This window comes from Salmo salar, chromosome ssa03 (genome assembly GCF_905237065.1).
Source record: "Salmo salar chromosome ssa03, Ssal_v3.1, whole genome shotgun sequence".
NCBI classification, from domain to species: domain Eukaryota; kingdom Metazoa; phylum Chordata; class Actinopteri; order Salmoniformes; family Salmonidae; genus Salmo; species Salmo salar.
Genome location: NC_059444.1, coordinates 177,158 through 196,321, shown reverse-complemented (window position 1 = coordinate 196,321; position 19,164 = coordinate 177,158). Strand labels below are relative to the sequence as shown.

At 45.0% G+C, this 19,164-nt stretch overlaps 1 protein-coding gene across 1 annotated transcript; it reads left to right on the top strand.

Annotated features, from left to right (window-relative positions):
• Positions 1-341: 341 nt before the first annotated feature.
• Positions 342-19,148, top strand: LOC123741884 (CD209 antigen-like protein E). The gene is made up of 6 exons (XM_045716165.1): positions 342-698; positions 9,735-9,836; positions 10,087-10,383; positions 10,586-10,722; positions 18,224-18,333; positions 18,719-19,148. Exons 1-6 carry the CDS (start codon positions 551-553, stop codon positions 18,849-18,851), a joined length of 927 nt encoding a protein of 308 aa, XP_045572121.1. The 5' UTR covers positions 342-550; the 3' UTR covers positions 18,852-19,148.
• The last annotated feature ends 16 nt before the right edge of the window (positions 19,149-19,164 follow it).

The window sequence follows — 19,164 nt, the reverse complement described above, 5'->3', positions numbered from 1 at the left end:
GGTGTCAATGTCACACAGGACACAGCATAGTGTATAAAACTCTACATGGTCATTGATGGCCGACCACAGAGTGCAAGACTTAATGCAGCATTTCCTAAACTCAGTCCTGGGAACCCCAAGAGGTGCATGTTTTAGTTTTTTCCATAACAATACACAGCTGATACAAATCATTAACTCTTCATCATCAAGCTGTGATCAGTAGAATACACTAAATATACGAACTAATCTGCACTGTGGTAAACTAAACTAACATAAACTAAATATACAAACTAATCTTCACTGTGGGAAACAAACATGGTTCTCAGAAAATAAGTCTGGAGTCACATGGTGGTGGTTAGTGTCATACTATTGGTTAGACAGTTTCCCCTTTAATGAGGTTGACAGTTAAAACTGTCTCTTACATTAGACTGAGTCACACAGAGGCTCCAGCTGTGCAGAGAACAGACACAAACCTACAACTGAGATAACAGCAGACTTTACAGCAGTAGAAGTTACAACAGTAGAAGTTACAACAGTAGAAGTTACTGCATTTGAACACACGTGTGTAAAGATGTCAGAGGAAATCTATGAAAACAGCGATGGATTTAGAGGCAAAAAAATAAATGAAATAGAGACCATGGATTTTAATGATCAAATATACAACAACGAAAGACCCATCATGCCCTGCAAGAAGGATGGAGTTGGTGATCAACATTCAGGTAACAGTTTATCCTGGTATAGTGCTTGACACTGACACACACTTACACCCCAACACACACATGCACACACACACACACATGCACCCGCACACACACACAACTTTTTTTGCACTACATTTCCTACACTGACTATATGCATACACACTGGATTCTACAACAGGCTCACATGTACCGACACTGACACCACACACAACATAAATACAGACATTTCTCATTTACATAAATATTCACACCCAAGTCAATACATGTTAGAATCACGTTTGGCAGCGATTACAACTGTGAGTCTCTGGGTAAGTTGAATCTCTAAGAGCTTTTTCTTTTCAAATTTCTTCAAGCTCTGTCAAATTGGTTGTTGATCATTGCTTGGCAACCATTTTGAAGTCTTACCATAGATTTGCAAGCATATTTAGATCACAACTGTAACTCTGCAAACTCCAGTGTAGATTTGGTCTTGTGTTGTTGGTTGTCTGGTGGAAAGCAGACTGAACCAGGTTTTCTTCTAGGATTTTTCCTGTACTGAGCTCCATTCTATAAAACATTTTATCCTGAAAAACTCCCCATTCCTTAACAATTACAAGCATACCGATAACATGATGCAGCCACCACTATGATTGAAACTATTGAGAGAAGTACTCAGTAATGTGTTGTGTTGGATTGCCCCCCTGTATTCAGTACAAAAAGTGAATTGCTTTGCCACATTTCTTTGCAGTATTACTTAAGTGCCTTGTTGCAAACAAGATGCATGTTTTGGAATATTTTTTATTCTGTACAAGCTTCCTTCTTTTCACTCTGTCAAGTAGGTTAGTATTGTGGAGTAACTACAATGTTGATCCATCCTCAGATATCACCCTTCTGTATCTGTGGTGAAATGTGGCAGAGCTAGAGCGATGTTTGTCAGACCATGAGACATCCTGAAAATCGGTCTTCTCTCAAAATCTTACGTAGCATCTGAACGGTTTGGCCTACAAACTATTATAACCACTCTATTGAAAGATGAGACTCTCACAAACGGGATGGGGTTCTCCATTTAGGACGTCCACAAGCCTCACACCACTCTGAAGGTACCAGTAAAAAGAAAGTGAATGGAAGTATATATGGAGATAGTTTAGTGCCTAAAATAAGGGGATAAATATATGTAAAAAAAATTACATGTTTCCTGATCTTTCTAATATCTCTCAGATTTAGGGCACTTCAGAACAAACATCCTTTTGATATTTTTGGGGACTATCTGTTGTTCCATGTCGTGAACCTGTTATTCAATGTGTTTCCATTGGCTAATAGCGTAAATGCCAAATTCAATGCTTCATGTAATAATTTTTTCACATTTCTTTTTATACATTAATGGGTCTTAAAATTATAAATCAAATAGCTAAATAATCCTTGGTATCTTAAAACAATTCCATATGTTGGCTCAGACCCTCCCCCGGCTCAGACTCTAGAGGGTTAAACACTATAATTGCAAGCAGAGTGATTCATTGCAACTTATTATTTGACTTGTAAGCAAATGACTTATTATAAATGAGCTTATTTAGGTTGAAGTGGTTGAATACTTATTGAATCAAAACATTTCAGTTTTTCATTTTATATATAAAACCTTATATGTTATAACAGGTCAGTATATATATATATATATATATATATATATATATATATATATATAAACATAATTCCTCTTTGACATTATGGGGTATTGTGTGCAGGCCAGTGATAAAACATCATTTAAAAGTCAGTCAGTAACAACAAAATGTGGAAAAAGGCACTTTTCTGATGGCACTAGCTACCTCTATTACCTCGTACCCCTACACATCAGCTTGGTACTGGTACTCCCTGTACATAGCTACCTCTATTACCTCGTACCCCTACACATCAGCTTGGTACTGGTACTCCCTGTACATAGCTACCTCTATTACCTCGTACCCCTACACATCAGCTTGGTACTGGTACTCCCTGTACATAGCTACCTCTATTACCTCATACCCCTACACATCAGCTTGGTCCTGGTACTCCCTGTATATACAGTGCATTCAGAAAGTATTCACACCCCTTGACTTTTTCCAAATTTTGTTACGTTACAGCATTATTCTAAAATGTATTTAACCTGTTATGGATAGGGGGCAGTATTTTCACGGCCGGATAAAAACGTACCCGATGTAATCTGTTTATTACTCCTGCCCAGAAACTAGAATATGCATATAATTGTTTGATTTGGATAGAAAACACCCTAAAGTTTTAAAACTGTTTGAATGGTGTCTGTGAGTATAACAGAACTCATATGGCAGGCCAAAACCTGAGAAGATTCTGTACAGGAAGTACCCTGTCTGACCATTTCTTGGCTTTCTTTGTCATCTCTATCGAAAATAGAGGATCTCTGCTGTAACTTGACACTTTCTAAGGCTCCCATAGGCTCTCAGAAGGCACCAGAACGTTGAATGATGACTCTGCAGTCCCAGGCTGAAAAACAGTAGCGCATTTGGATAGTGGTCGATCTGAGAACAATGAGACGGGCGTGCACGTGAAGAGTCCATTTTACATTTTCAGTCTTTGAACGAAAACGACGTCTCCCGGTCGGAATAATATCGCTATTTTACGAGAAAAATCGCATAAAAATTGATTTTAAACAGCGTTTGACATGCTTCGAAGTACGGTAATGGAATATTTTGAATTTTTTTGTCACGATATGCGCCGGCGCGTCACCCTTCGTTACCCTTCGGATAGTGTCTTGAACGCACGAACAAAACGCCGCTATTTGGATATAACTAGGGATTATTTGGAACCAAACTGTCACATAATCCATCGTGCTGTTGAAAGGAGGACCAAGGCGCAGCGGGAATATGGATGCTCATATTTTAATTAAAAAAAAAGGAGTAAAGCATCCACTGAAAAAACAATAAACAAAACAATGAACAGTACTCACGATACGACAGTGTAGCAGGCTAAACCAAAAAAAGCAGTGCTCACAACAATTCCCCACAAACACACAGACAAACACACCCAACTAATATAGGACTTCCAATCAAAGGCAACACCACACAGCTGCCTTCAATTGGAAGTCCACCCCAATTACCTCTACATAGAAACACCCAACCTAGACAGAACAAAGAAAACACAACTTCTTCTGCCACGCCTGACCAACACTTATACACCTACTCCACCTGCTGGTCAGGACGTGACATTACCCCCCCCCCCCCTAAAGGTGCAGACCCCGAATGCACCTTCAAAAGAAAAAATACAGAACACCCAAAACAACCCGTAAATTTCCCCCTAACTACAGGGAGGGAAGGGAGGGTGGCTGCCGTCAACGACGGCACTGTGCTACATCCCCCCTCCCCAACCCACCTATGTTGGACGCGGCTCAGGTTCTGGCCGTTCCAGGCAGTCGGGACAGTCCGGCAGCTCGGGGCAGTCCGGCCGCTCCGGCGGCTCGGGGCGGTCCGGCCGCTCCGGCGGTTCGGGGCGGTCGGGCCACTCTGGCGACTGTTGACTGGCGGGCAGCTCTGGCGACTGTTGACTGGCGGGCAGCTCTGGCGACTGTTGACTGGCGGGCAGCTCTGGCGACTGTTGACTGGCGGGCAGCTCTGACGACTGTTGACTGGCGGGCAGCTCTGACGACTGTTGACTGGCGGGCAGCTCTGACGACTGTTGACTGGCGGGCAGCTCTGGCGACTGTTGACTGGCGGGCAGCTCTTGCGACTGTTGACTGGCGGGCAGCTCTGGCGACTGTTGACTGGCGGGCAGCTCTGGCGACTGTTGACTGGCGTGCAGCTCTGGCGACTGTTGACTGGCGGGCAGCTCTGGTGACTGTTGACTGGCGAGGCTGGGTTTATGCACTTGAAGCCTGGTGCGTGGTGCTGGTACTGGGCGTACCAGATTGGGAACACGCACCTCAAGGCTAGTGCGTGTAACGGGAAACACCGGACCGTTGAGTCGCACTGGCAGTCTTAAGCGCAGGCTTGGCATCTCCGGTGCTGGCTCGATGCCTACTTTCCCCCGGCACGTGCGGGGTGCTGGTATTGAGCCTACTGGCCTAAAAATACCAGGCCTTACCATGGCACCTACCCCAAAGCACGGGACCTGTCCAGTCTGTTTACTTTTAACAAGGGTACGGGCGCTGGCCTGGGTTTCCAATCTTGCCCCGTCACACAGCCCTTGTGCCCCCCCCCTAAAAAAATTATTGGGGGTGCCTCTCGGTCTCCTTACCCGTCGTGTTCCCCAGTCCTCGCCAGAATTCTTCCGCTGCTTGGTCCTGTGTTGGTGGGAAATTCTGTCACATAATCCATTGTGCTGTTGAAAGGAGGACCAAGGCGCAGCGGGAATATGGATGCTCATATTTTAATTTTTTTTAAAAAGGAGTAAAGCATCCACTGAAAAAACAATAAACAAAACAATGAACAGTACTCACGATACGACAGTGTAGCAGGCTAAACCAAAAAAAGCAGTGCTCACAACAATTCCCCACAAACACACAGACAAACACACCCAACTAATATAGGACTTCCAATCAAAGGCAACACCACACAGCTGCCTTCAATTGGAAGTCCACCCCAATTACCTCTACATAGAAACACCCAACCTAGACAGAACAAAGAAAACACAACTTTTCTGCCACGCCCTGACCAACACTTATACACCTACTCCACCTGCTGGTCAGGACGTGACACAAACCAACATTTGTTGTTGAAGTAGAAGTCCTGGGAGTGCATTCTGATGAAGAACAGCAAAGGTAATCCAATTTTTCTTATAGTAAATCTGAGTTTGGTGAGTACCAAACTTGGTGGGTGTCAAATTAGCTAGCCCGTGATGGCGAGCTATCTACCCAGAATATTGCAAAATGTGCTTTCACCGAAAAGCTATTTTAAAATCGGACACCGCGATTGCATAAAGGAGTTCTGTATCTATAATTCTTAAAATAATTGTTATGTTTTTTGTGAACGTTTATCGTGAGTAATTTAGTAAATTCACCGGAAGTGTTCGGTGGGAATGCTAGTTCTGAACGTCACATGCTAATGTAAAAAGCTGGTTTTTGAAATAAATATGAACTTCATTGAACAAAACATCTGATGTCATCTGATGAAGATCATCAAAGGTTAGTGCTGCATTTAGCTGTGGTTTTGTTTTTGTGACATTATATGCTAGCTTGACAAATGGGTATCAGATTATTTCTGGCTGGATACTCTCCTGACATAATCTAATGTTTTGCTTTTTGTAGTAAAGCCTTTTTGAAATCGGACAGTGTGGTTAGATAAAGGAGAGTCTTGTCTTTAAAATGGTGTAAAATAGTCATATGTATGGAATCTTCTCAGGTTTTGGCCTGCCATTTGAGTTCTGTTATACTCAGACACCATTCAAACAGTTTTAGAAACTTTAGGGTGTTTTCTATCCAAAGCCAATAAATATATGCATGGGTTTTCATTGAGAATCTAGAATTTTAAGGCAGTTGCTTGCAGTTCCTATCGCTTCCACTGGATGTCAACAGTCTTTAAAAAATTTGTTGATGTTTTTCCTTTGTGTAATGAAGAAGTAGCCCTGTTCAGAAAGAGGGTCGAGTGAAGTGTACTGTTTGATAGAGGCGCGTGACCTGAAAAACACTCTCCACTTTGTTTTCCTCCGGTATTGAACGCAGTTTATCCCATCTTAAATTTTATCGATTATTTACGTAAAAAAATACCTAAAGTTGTATTAGGAAAGTTGTTTGAAGTGCTGGGACAAAGATTACAGGTAACTTATGAGAGATTTTGTAGTCATATTGCGCAAGTTGTTACCGGTGTTTCTCCTGGATCAAACGTGGACATTTTGGATATATAACGAAGGAATTAATCAAACAAAAGGACCATTTGTGATGTTTATGGGACATATTGGAGTGCCAACAGAAGAAGCTCGTCATTTTTACATTTACATTTACGTCATTTAGCAGACGCTCTTATCCAGAGCGACTTACAAATTGGTGCATTCACCTTAAGATATCCAGTGGAACAACCACTTTACAATAGTACATCTATATGTTTTTTTTTGGGGGGGGGCGGGGGGGTTAGAAGGATTACTATATCCTATCCCAGGTATTCCTTAAAGAGGTGGGTTTTCAGGTGTCTACGGAAGGTGGTGATTGACTCCGCTGTCCTGGCGTCGTGAGGGAGCTTGTTCCACCATTGGGGTGCCAGAGCAGCGAACAGTTTTGACTGGGCTGAGCGGGAACTGTGCTTCCGCAGCGTTAGGGGGGCCAGCAGGCCAGAGGTGGATGAACGCAGTGCCCTTGTTTGGGTGTAGGGCCTGATTAGAGCCTGAAGGTACGGAGGTGCCGTTCCCCTCACAGCTCCGTAGGCAAGCACCATGGTCTTGTAGCAGATGCGAGCTTCAACTGGAAGCCAGTGGAGTGTGCGGAGGAGCGAGGTGACGTGAGAGAACTTGAGAAGGTTGAACACCAGACGGGCTGCGGCGTTCTGGATGAGTTGTAGGGGTTTGATGGCACAGGCAGGGAGCCCCGCCAACAGGGGATTTGCAGTAATCCAGACGGGAGATGACAAGTGCCTGGATTAGGACCTGCGCCGCTTCCTGTGTAAGGCAGGGTCGTACTCTCTGCGAATGTTGTATAGCATGAACCTACAGGATCGGGTCACCGCCTTGATGTTAGCGGAGAACGACAGGGTGTTGTCCAGGGTCACGCCGAGGCTCTTAGCACTCTGGGAGGAGGACACAATGGAGTTGTCCACTGTGATGGCGAGATAAAGGCAAGGCATTAATTATATGTTATTTCTGAGTTTTGTGTCGCGCCTGGCGGGATGAAATATGATTGTCAGTGTTTGTTTGATGGGGTGCTGTCCTCAGATTATAGCATGGTTTGCTTTCGCCGTAAAGCCATGTTGAAATCTGACACGGTGGCTAGAAAACAAGAAGTTCAGCTTTAATTTGGTGTGTGCACTTGAAAGTTAAATATTTTAAATATTTTTTTTGAATTTGGCGCTCTGCCATTTCACCGGATGTTGTCAAATCGATCCCGTTAACAACCCTCCAGACGAGCTTCAATGCCATACAACTCTCCTTCCGTGGCCTCCAACTGCTCCTAAATACAAGTAACAACTAAATGCATGCTTTTCAACCGATCGCTGCCTGCACCTGCCCGCCTGTCCAGCATCACTACTCTGGACGGTTCTGACTTAGAATATATGGACAACTACAAATACCTGGGTGTCTGGTTAGACTGTAAACTCTCCTTCCAGACTTACATCAAACATCTCCAATCCAAAGTTAAATCTAGAATTGGCTTCCCTATTTCGCAACAAAGCATCCTTCACTCATGCTGCCAAACATACCCTCGTAAAACTGACCATCCTACCGATCCTCGACTTCGGCGATGTCATTTACAAAATAGCCTCCAATACCCTACTCAACAAACTGGATGCAGTCTATCACAGTGCCATCCGTTTTGTCACCAAAGCCCCATATACTACCCACCACTGCGACCTGTACGCTCTCGTTGGCTGGCCCTCGCTCATAATCTCCGCCAAGCCCACTGGCTCCAGGTCATCTACAAGACCCTGCTTAGGTAAAGTCCCCCCTTCTCTCCGCTCACTGGTCACCATAGCAGCACCCACCTGTAGCACGCACTCCAGCAGGTATATCTCTCTGGTCACCCCCAAAGCCAATTCCTCCTTTGGCCGTCTCTCCTTCCAGTTCTTTGCGCCAATGACTGGAACGAACTACAACAATCTCTGAAGCTGGAAACACTTATCTCCCTCACTAGCTTTAAGCACCAGCTGTCAGAGCAGCTCACAGATCACTGCACCTGTACGTAGCCCATCTATAATTTAGCCCAAACAACTACCACTTCCCCTACTGTATTTATTTATTTTGCTCCTTTGCACCCCATTATCTCTATTTCTACTTTGCACTTTCTTCTACTACAAATTTACCATTCCAGTGTTTTACTTGCAATATTGTATTTACTTTGCCACCATGGCCTTTTTTTGCCTTTACCTCCCTTATCTCACCTCATTTGCTCACATTGTATATAGAGTTATTTTTCTACTGTATTATTGACTGTATGTCAATAATAAGGTGAAATAAAAAATAAAATAAAAAGACGGGCGAGGAGCTGTCCGTTGTGAGCGTTGGAATCAAGGGGTGAATCGAGTGGAACAGTGTCCAAGCCCGACTGTTAACGACACCACAGTCCAGGAAACTCTCTTCGGCGCCTGAGTCAGTGAGAGCAGGCAGAGGGAAAAGCCAGGCTCTGCAACACGAGGGCGCCCGTCAAGCAGGGGTCTGGGGGAGATGGGCCGGCGATTTGGCTCAACAGTATATCCCCCACTACTGCTGAGCACCACTTTTGCTGGACGCAGGGAACAAGTGGAGACAAAGTGACCAACCTGGCCACAGAACAGGCAGCTTCTAGTGCTGATTTGCCGCTGCCTCTCCTCTGAGAGAGACGGGCCCGGCCGAGCTACACGGAGGCAGCCAGTCAGGAAGGAAATCTTGACCCGTTCACTACCATAAGAGTTGGGCTGTTGCTCGAATAGTGAACATTGTACCAAAAAGGCTCTGTGTCTAGATTGATCAAGACAATTTTTATGGATGAGGGAAAAAACAATTGAATCCATTTTAGAATAAGGCGTAACAAAATGTAGAAAAAGTCAAGAGGTCTGAAAACTTTCCAAATGCACTGTAGCCATGTTATTTTGACTTGTTATTCTTCTTAGTTTTTTCACTGTGTATTTATTTATTGTGTCGCTATTTTAAATGTTTTATCTTCAACTCGGCATTGTTGGAAAAGGACCCGTAATTCAGCATTTTACTATTAGCATACACCTGTTGTTTACAAAGCAAATGACAAATTACGTTTCATTTTGATTGAAATAGGTGCCGGCAGTCATTTGGGTACCTGGACTCTGCATTATGTTCAAGCCAATCATCTGTTAGAGGTTCTGGAACTCAGTTCTGGTGGTCTGTTCCATGCGTTTTTCAAAGAGAAACTGGACACATATGTAGAAACCAACTACAACGCTGATAAAGAGCAAGTTCTTATGGTAATCATTTGTGCTTCAGTGTTTTGTCAGTGGTGGAAGAGATACTCTGGAGCTGTTGCAGTGTGTCTGGGGCTGCTGTGTGTTCTTCTACTGGCTGGGATCATAGGCCTGTTACTCTACCGTGAGTTTGATATGTTCTCACTCAAACATTCTTCATCATCAGTGATGTAATGACCAGGGTTCAATTACATTTACATTTCAGTCAATTCCATTCAGAAAGTAAGCCAAATTTAAATTCCAAAAATTGGAAATCAATTGGAATTCCAGTGTATTTCCTGAATTGACTGGAATTGAATGCAACTGACCCCAACCTTGGTAATGTCTGATTAACTTTTCCACTGTTACCTTGTTCAATGATCTCATTATTTCAGAGAGAAACCAATTGACCAGTTACAACACCCTGACCAAAGATGGAGACCAGTTACAGACCAGCGGCAACAACTTGAGAGACCAACTACAGACTAGCAACAACACCCTGACCAAAGAGAGAGACCAGCGACAGACTAGCAACAGCACCCTGACCAAAGAGAGAGACCAGCTACAGACCAGTTACAACACCCTGACCAAAGAGAGAGACCAGCTACAGACCAGATACAACACCCTGACCAAAGAGAGAGACCAGCTACAGAAAGAGATAGAACGTCTGAAACAATCTTTAGTTGAGAAAGGTGAGTCAAATAGTCTCATGACTGTTCTGTTTGACAGTCTCTGTATCAGTTCACGTCACTTACAGACAGGAATTTAACTTATATTAAATGAAAAATGATGCTTCCAAACCGTCCATTAGTTAGTGTCTTCCTTGAGTGTTTGATTGATACTTAATTAAACGTCGTATTTAAGTGACTAAAGCAAGAAATGTTCAACTTCTAGTGTGTCCGCAAGAATGGAAGAAGCTTGATAGCAGTTGTTACTACGTCTCTACTGAGTACAAATCCTGGGAGGAGAGCAGACAGGACTGCAGAAATAGAGGAGCAGACTTGGTGGTCATCAACAGCGAAGAGAAACAGGTGTGTGACAAAGCGAGAGGGTGAGTGAGTGAGTGAGTGAGTGAGTGAGTGAGTGAGTGAGTGAGTGAGAGACAAAAAGAGAGTGAGACAGGGATGCAGTTTAAGCCCCACCCTCTTCAACATATATATCAACGAATTGACGAGGGCACTAGAACAGTCTGCAGCACCCGGTCTCACCCTACTATAATCTGAAGTCAAATGTCTACTGTTTGCTGATGATCTGGAGCTTCTGTCCCCAACCAAGGAGGGCCAACAGCAGCACCTAGATCTTCTGCACAGATTCTATCAGACCGGGGCCCTGACAGTAAATCTCAGTAAGACAAAAATAATGGGTGTTCCATAAAAGGTCCAGTTGCCAGGACCATGAATAAAAATTCCATCTAGACACCGTTGCCCTAGAGCACACAAAACTATACATATCTCGGTCTAAACATCAGCTCCACAGGTAACTTCCACAAAGCTGTGACCGATCTGAGAGACAAGGCAAGAAGGGCCTTCTATGCCATCAGAAGGAACATAAAATTGACATACCAATTAGGATCTGGCTAAACATTGTTTTAATCAGTTATAGAACCCATTGCCGCTCACCAACCAAGAATTCACAAAATGGGACAAACATCAAATTGAGACTCTGCATACATCATTCTAAAAATATCCTCTGTGTACAATGTAAAACACCAAATGATGCATACAAAGCAGAATTAGGCCGATACCCGCTAATTATCAAATTCCAGAAAAGAGTCGTTAAATTCTACAACCACCTAAAAGGAAGCGATTCCCAAACCTTCCATAACAAAGCCATCACCTACAGAGAGATGAATCTGGAGAAGAGTCCCCTAAGCAAGCTGGTCCTGGGTCTCTGTTCAAAAACACAAACAGACCCCACAGAGCACCAGGACAGCAACACAATTACACAAATAATAATTACTTGACATGTTAGAAAGTATTAACAAAAAATAGAGCAAACTAGAATGATATCTGGCTCTAAACAGAGAGAACACAGTGGTAGAATACCTGACCCCTGTGACTGACCCAGACTTAAGGAAAGCTTTGACTATATACAGACTCAGTGAGTATAGCCTTGTATTGAGAAAGGCCGCCGTAGGCACACCTGGCACTCAACAGAAGACCGGCTACAGTGGGGGAAAAAAGTATTTGATCCTCTGTTGATTTTGTACGTTTGCCCACTGACAAAGAAAGGATCAGTCTATAATTCTAATGGTTGGTTTATTTGAACAGTGAGAGACAGAATAACAACAAAATATCCAGAAAAACGCATGTCAGAAATTTTATAAATTGATTTGCATTTTTATTTTCTTTACTATCTTTATTGATTTATTTAGTACTTTAACTACTTGCAAATAATATGACATTTGAAATATCTTTATTGTTTTGGAACTTTTGTAAGTATAATGTTTACTGTTCATTTGTATTGTTTATTTCAGTTTTGTTTATAATCTAGTTAACTTGCTTTGACAATGTAAACATATGTTTCAGAGAGAGAGAGAGAGAGAGAGAGAGAGAGAGAGAGAGAGAGAGAGAGAGAGAGAGAGAGAGAGAGAGACTTTTGACTTTCTTTACTGAAACATTCTCATTTCATTTAAAACTCACCACCCAACCTCCCCCTTAAAAATAAAACCAAAAATACATCCTGTAATGCATACATGTACCATACTCGCCTTTCCAGCAACCACATGATACAAACCAACATCACAATACTCAAGACAATACCCACTCCTACAACCGTATATCCAAAACATCTTCCCCAGCTATACAGACAGCCCCCCAACACACCATATCTCCTGAAACATCTCCACACTTTTTATCATTTTATAGAACTCAAACTCAACCCTAAGGCGCGCAGAGACCATCCCATTAAACAATAATAAAGGGTCTGTTATCCCCCCACCTTTGACCCTGTTCCTCCTTGTTAGCCAAATAGCTAACTTTGCCTGAGCAAACAGAAAATTCAACAAAACACATTTTTCCTTCTCCTTACTTGAATACCTGTATCCCATTATGAACACCCCACCAGTAAAGACCACCCCCAACCTCTCACACAGACATTCCAACAGAGACATTAATGGCATTAATCTGGTGCACACAGAAAACACATGAATCACAGTTTCTTTCATTTTACAGAAAGGACACTCCTGCCCGACTCCCGGTTCAACCCGTGCCAACCAGCTGTTAGTGGCCAGGGCTCCATGAAGAACCCTCCACTGGAGGTCCCCTGACCTCTTTGGTACTGGGGGTTTGTAGAGCCCCCTCCATCTAAAACCCACCATACTCTCCGCTCCACATACACCCTGCCACTGATGTGCCTTCACTCCTGTTAGGCTCCTAATGTTCCTCACCTTAACACAGAGGTTGTAGAGGGCTTTACCTCCCACCCCTTCAAACTCCCCCAGGCTCGGAGTGTTAAAATCTAACAAGTCCTCCAGACCCCCTTGCCAGTCTCCAGTCTCTGCCGTCACCTGCAGTGGCGGAAACATTGGTGGCCCCTCTCCCTTTGGCTGCTCAAACATCCCCCTTACCGGCTCAGACAGTGCCTCCTGGACCTCCTCCAGGAATCTCTCCAGCAGCCTAAGAGACGTTATTCCTGTTTGCTGTGCCAAGACTTCCGGGCTTTTCCACCCCTCCTCTCCCAGGAGTCTCAAGTCACCCAGCCTTTTTACACCCCCTGCCATCAGTTGCCTCTGCAGGGTGGCCGACTGGACCGATCTCAGAGGGATGGCTGGGTTGTGGAAGATAGGCTCCTCCCACACCCACAGCCCAGGCTCCACACCCCCTTCTCGTGTGTGCCTTAGCAGCTGCCAGGCCCTCAGCACCGCAGAGTAAAAATCTGAGAGACCTGCTGTACTCAGCCTCTCCAGCTTCATGAGGAACAGCTGCCGGTCCAACCCTAAATCTCCAGCTCTCCTCAGCAGCGCGCATGCTGGTTCCCTCCAGCCAACATCAGTATGGTACAGCAGTCTCTGTGCCGCCTTTAGCCGGAAAGCAGCCATCCTGCTCTCCAGTTCCACCAGGCCCTGTCCTCATTCGTGGACGGTCATATACAACACTGCCGCCCTCAGCCAGTGATGGCCCGACCAGAAGAAGTCCACCAGCTTGCGTTGCAGGCCTGCGAGCCGACCGGCGGGGGGGTTGAGGACAGCCAGTTTATGCCACAGGGAGGATGCCACCAGGTTGTTAATTATCAGCACCCTCCCTCTATATGACACTTGGGACAGGAGCCACCTCCACCTGGCCAGTCTTGACACCACTGCCTGTGACAGCCCCTCCCAGTTCTTCCTGACCCACCTCTCCGAGCCCAGGTACACCCCCAACACTTTAAGCCCTTCACAACCCCACTGCAAACCCCCTGGAAGCAGAGGAGGAGCCCTATCCCCCCATGCCCCACATAACAGAGCTTTGCTCTTGCCCCAGTTTACCTTAGCTGATGAAGCTCCCTCGTACACCTTCAGACTGGTCTCCAGTGCCTGCATATCCTTACCATCCCTGACCATGACAGAAACATCATCTGCATATGCTGACACTGCTATGCCTGTCACCACACCCATACCTGTCCAGCACACTCCCTGCAGTCTCCTGTGTAGCAGTACTAAAAAGGCTCAATGGCTAGTGTGTATAACTGCCCAGATAGAGGGCATCCTTGTCTAATGCCCCGTCTCACCCAGACTGGCCTACTGAGCCCCCCTCCCACCTTAACCATACATGACGCCCCAGCATACAATAGCTTCACACAGGTCAAAAAACTCCTCCCAAACCCAAACACAGACATCACATTAAACAGATATTCATGGTCCACTCTGTCAAAAGCCTTCTCTTGATCTAAAGAGACCAGTCCAAAGTTCACATTAGAACCTCTCGACAAGTCCAACATGTCCCTAATTAAGAACAGGTTGTCCGTGATTGAGCGTCCCGGTACACAATATGTTTGGTCCTTAAGTACTATCGAGTCCAAGTGGGACTTCAGTCTGTTAGAGAGGACCTTGGCAAATATCTTGTAGTCCGCACAGAGCAATGCCACAGGCCTCCAGTTCTTAAGTTCACACAAGTCCCCTTTTTTGGGCAGGAGAGTCAGAGCCGCCCGACGGCAGCTCATCGGCAACTCTCCTACCCCGACGCATTCACGCAACACGCAAAAGAAGTCCTGTCCAATTATTCCCCAGAATTTTTTATAAAACTCCACTGGGAGTCCATCGACCCCCGGTGCACGACCGGGGGACATCTGGGTTACGGCCTCTGCCAGTTCATGGGACAACAGAGGAACGTCGAAATCGTCCCTCTGTGCCAGAGAGAGTTTAGGGAGTCCTGTGAACAAGACCTGAGCACACAAAGGATCACACTCTTCTGCCCTATACAATTCAGTATAAAACTCCACAGTCCGCTCCCGCATCTCACCCACCACAGAGGTCACCCGCCCATCAGACAGCCGTAGACAATGCATACCTTTGGTTTCACTGCTCTGTCTTTCCAAACCAAAGAAGAAGGAGCTGGGAGCATCCATCTCATTGAGCATGGAGAATCTAGCTCTTACAAGTGCTCCCTTTGCTTTAACCTGGAAAAAACTGCCCAGGTCCCTGCGTAATTCAGCTAAATTAGCCTGGAGGCCTACATTGCCTTGCCCCACCATCTCTACCTCCATCTCACTAATACACCGCTCTAGTTCCCCCAATACTCTCCTAGCCTCTGAGGATGAGAGAGCTGTGTATTGTTGACAGAAAAGCCGAATTTGGACTTTCCCCACATCCCACCATTGGCTCAGAGACTCATACTCCTCTATTTGCTGCCTCCACCTTTCCCAGAAGGTCTGGAAACCTGCGCAAAAAGTGGCATCTTGTAAGAGCTTTACATTGAATTTCCAATAGGATGCCTGCCGGGGCCCTGGTGAAATAGACAGCCGAGCCATGGTTATGTGATGATCGGGAAACCCCACCGGGAGAATGGTAGCGCCCAACAGCCTATTGCTCCGATTCCTAGACATATAAAACCGATCAAGTCGGGCTGCACCCACCCTAGCCCCAAAAACCTTCACCCATGTGTACTGTCTTGTGTTCGGATGTTTAGTTCTCCAAACATCCACTAAGTCGAACTGATTAATAATGTCCCTTAACACTCCCACTGACACTGAATGAGGCTCTTCCCCATTTCTGTCTTTTGTAAAATCCATTGTGAAGTTCCAGTCCCCTCCGACCACCAGTGTCTCCTCAGGCGCTACCTGTGAGAGTTCCTGTCTAAGACTCCCAAATAGAACCCCTTTTTCTCTCCCTGTGTTAGGCGCATACACATTTATAAAGACAAAACCCATGTTGTTAATTTCTGCTTTAACAACAAGGAGCCTACCCCTACACACCTCCTTTGAGGAGCACATTTTTACAGACAGACCCGGTGCAAAAAGGACTGCCACTCCTGCACTAAGATTTGTCCCATGGCTCAACACACTTGCCCCTTTCCACCAGAGCCCCCAATCGACTTCATTCAACACATCACTATGTGTCTCCTGCAGAAACAACACCTGTACTTTTTTTGTTTTACATATTCACCCAACACACTCCTCTTTCCCGCATCTCTGGCGCCATTTATATTGAGCGAGCCTACCCGTAGAGTCTCCATAAGAAGTGGGAGAAAAGCCAGCAGAGAAAAAAGACCAATAGCAAAGCTCAAAAACCCCAGTGTCAGAAAGAAAGTATACATCTAAACAGTGTCTGAAGGTAAACCCTTACGCACTGTTGTGACCCACTTCCTCAACCTAAACCGTTTCCTAGGTGAGAGGACACCATGCCCCTCATTTTTCATAGCATGTTGTACTGATCGTACAAACTTTCTTGAATCAGGGAAAAAAGCCTCAAGATTAACTTTTTTCCCCTTGGTCTCATTCAGGAACTTTGTCAGTTCTCTCAACGTGTACTTAGACCCCTCTGCTTGACTGGCTGTCAGCTCCGGGCCTATTGAAGAGGAGTCTGAAAAAAATATCTCCTCATCCTCTTCCTCAGACTCACTTTCCTCCTCATCTCTATCTCCCACCCTGACCACCTGCTCTTCCTCTCTGGTCATGGCATCCCCCACAGCAACAGGCAAAATTTCCATTATGCCTTTAACCACACCCTTTTTCCTTTTCCGCTTGGCACCCTCCTCCTCCCCCCCTAGTCTCTTACACTTCCCCACTATACTCTCCTCATCCACTAGCATAACCTGACTAGACCTAGCATCCTCTACACCACCCTCCATAGCATGACTAGGCCCAGCATCATTTACACCATCCTCCAGCCTCAGCTACCCCACCATCTCTAGCCTGACTAGGCTTAGCCTTCACTACCCCACCATCTCTAGCCTGACTAGACCCAGCCTCCGCTACACCACCATCTCTAGCCTGACTAGACCCAGCCTCCACTACACCACCATCTCTAGTCTGACTAGACCCAGCCTCCTCTACCCCACCATCTCTTGCCTTACTAGACCCAGCCTCAGCTACCCCACCATCCCTGGTATGACTAGGCCCAGCCTCTGCTGTCTGCATCTCATTTCCCCCTGCACTTTGACCTCGATTTCCCCCACCGGCGCTTGTACCCTCACTTTGTCTATGGCCTTTATGTGGGCACGCAAAGCTCTTATGCCCCAAATCCCCCACACTCAAAACACCGTAGACTGTCTGTGCTGGCAAACCCTGCATAGAGCCCCTCCCCATGCCTCACTTTAAAATGCACATTTAGCTGTTGCTCATTGTTGTTCAGAAACATAAACACTTGCCTCCGGAACGAAACAACGTGCTTAACAGCAGCTGCCTGAAAACCTGCCGACAGTACACGAAACCCGCTAGCAAACTTACCAAAACGACTCAGCTCTTTCCTGATTTGATAGTCCGTAATAAACGGAGGTAAATTTGCAACAACTACTCTTGTCGAAGGGGTGGAAAGAGGTAAAACTGGCACCAACACATCCCTTACAAATATTCCGCTAGCAATTAGCCTACCAACCAAATTTTCTCTTTTCATGAACACCACCACTGCTTTGTTCATTCTAGAAGCAGAATGTATAAATTCAGCTCCTACCTGTTCGTCGACCGCGAGCAGAACCTCCTCCACCTTAACTCCATTCTCAGGAACACACCTGAATCCATGCCGTATCGACAGCGTCTCCTCCGCGTAGGCTGAGAAGCCATCGCGCATACCACACCTTGCAAACCCCAGAAACCTTACTCTGTCCTCTTCCACCTTAACTCTGAAAAAAAACGGTGGATACCGCTAAAACAAATATTGCATTAACCCTCCACCATAGAAAATAAAATGTAAGAAAAGATCAAGAAAAGAGTCTAGAAAGTTAGGACAGAGTCCTCCGCACCAAACACTCAAACTCCAAAAAACTCCCAGCATGCACACACACAGAGAGAGAGAGAGGGAGAGAGAGAGAGAGAGAGAGAGAGAGAGAGAGAGAGAGAGAGAGAGAGAGAGAGAGAGAGAGAGAGATTAACAATGTTGTCTCTCTCCCTTAACTACAGACATTGGTCAATTGGTTATGTGGAGTATATGACTATGTCTGGATTGGTCTGACTGACTCTGTTACTGAGGGGACCTGGAAATGGGTGGACGACACACCACTGACCACAAAGTAAGACATTCATGAATTCTGTGTCACTATGACGTCACTGTCTGGAGTAGTAGGTTCAGAGTGGACAGTCTGATTCTATGTGTTGTTTCTCCTACAGGTATTGGAACAGTGGACAGTCTGATTCTATGTATTGTTTCTCCTCCAGGTATTGGAACAGTGGACAGTCTGATTCTATGTGTTGTTTCTCCTACAGGTATTGGAACAGTGGACAGTCTGATTCTATGTGTTGTTTCTCCTACAGGTATTGGAACAGTGGACAGTCTGATTATATGTGTTGTTTCTCCTACAGGTATTGGAACAGTGGACAGCCTGATTCTATGTGTTGTTTCTTCTACAGGTATTGGATCAGTGGACAGTCTGATTCTATGTGTTGTTTCTCCTACAGGTATTGGGACAGTGGAGAGCCTAATGGTGGCGTGGCTGACAACTGTGTGTATTTCTACTCCTGGACATCAGACAAAGGAGAATGGTGGGACTATTACTGTTCCTATAAATACAGATGGATCTGTGAGAAATAGGATTCATCCTCGGTACTCTGAACTGCTAAATAGGATTATGCTAAGTACTATCAATCGTAAACTTTTTTCTGCTTATTCAATTTACCTTGTCAAGTACATACAATATATAACAATACAAATGTATAATACATTATAATAAAAATAACAAAACATATGCAATAACAATACAATGAACTGATAACAGAAGGACTGTTCTCTTTATTGTCGTAGTAATTCACCACTAAGGACTCAAAGTAAAAGGAAATGAATCCTGAGTTGACTGTTCAGCTACTGTAGGTTATTCTCCCATATGGCTGAGTTGACTGTTCAGCTA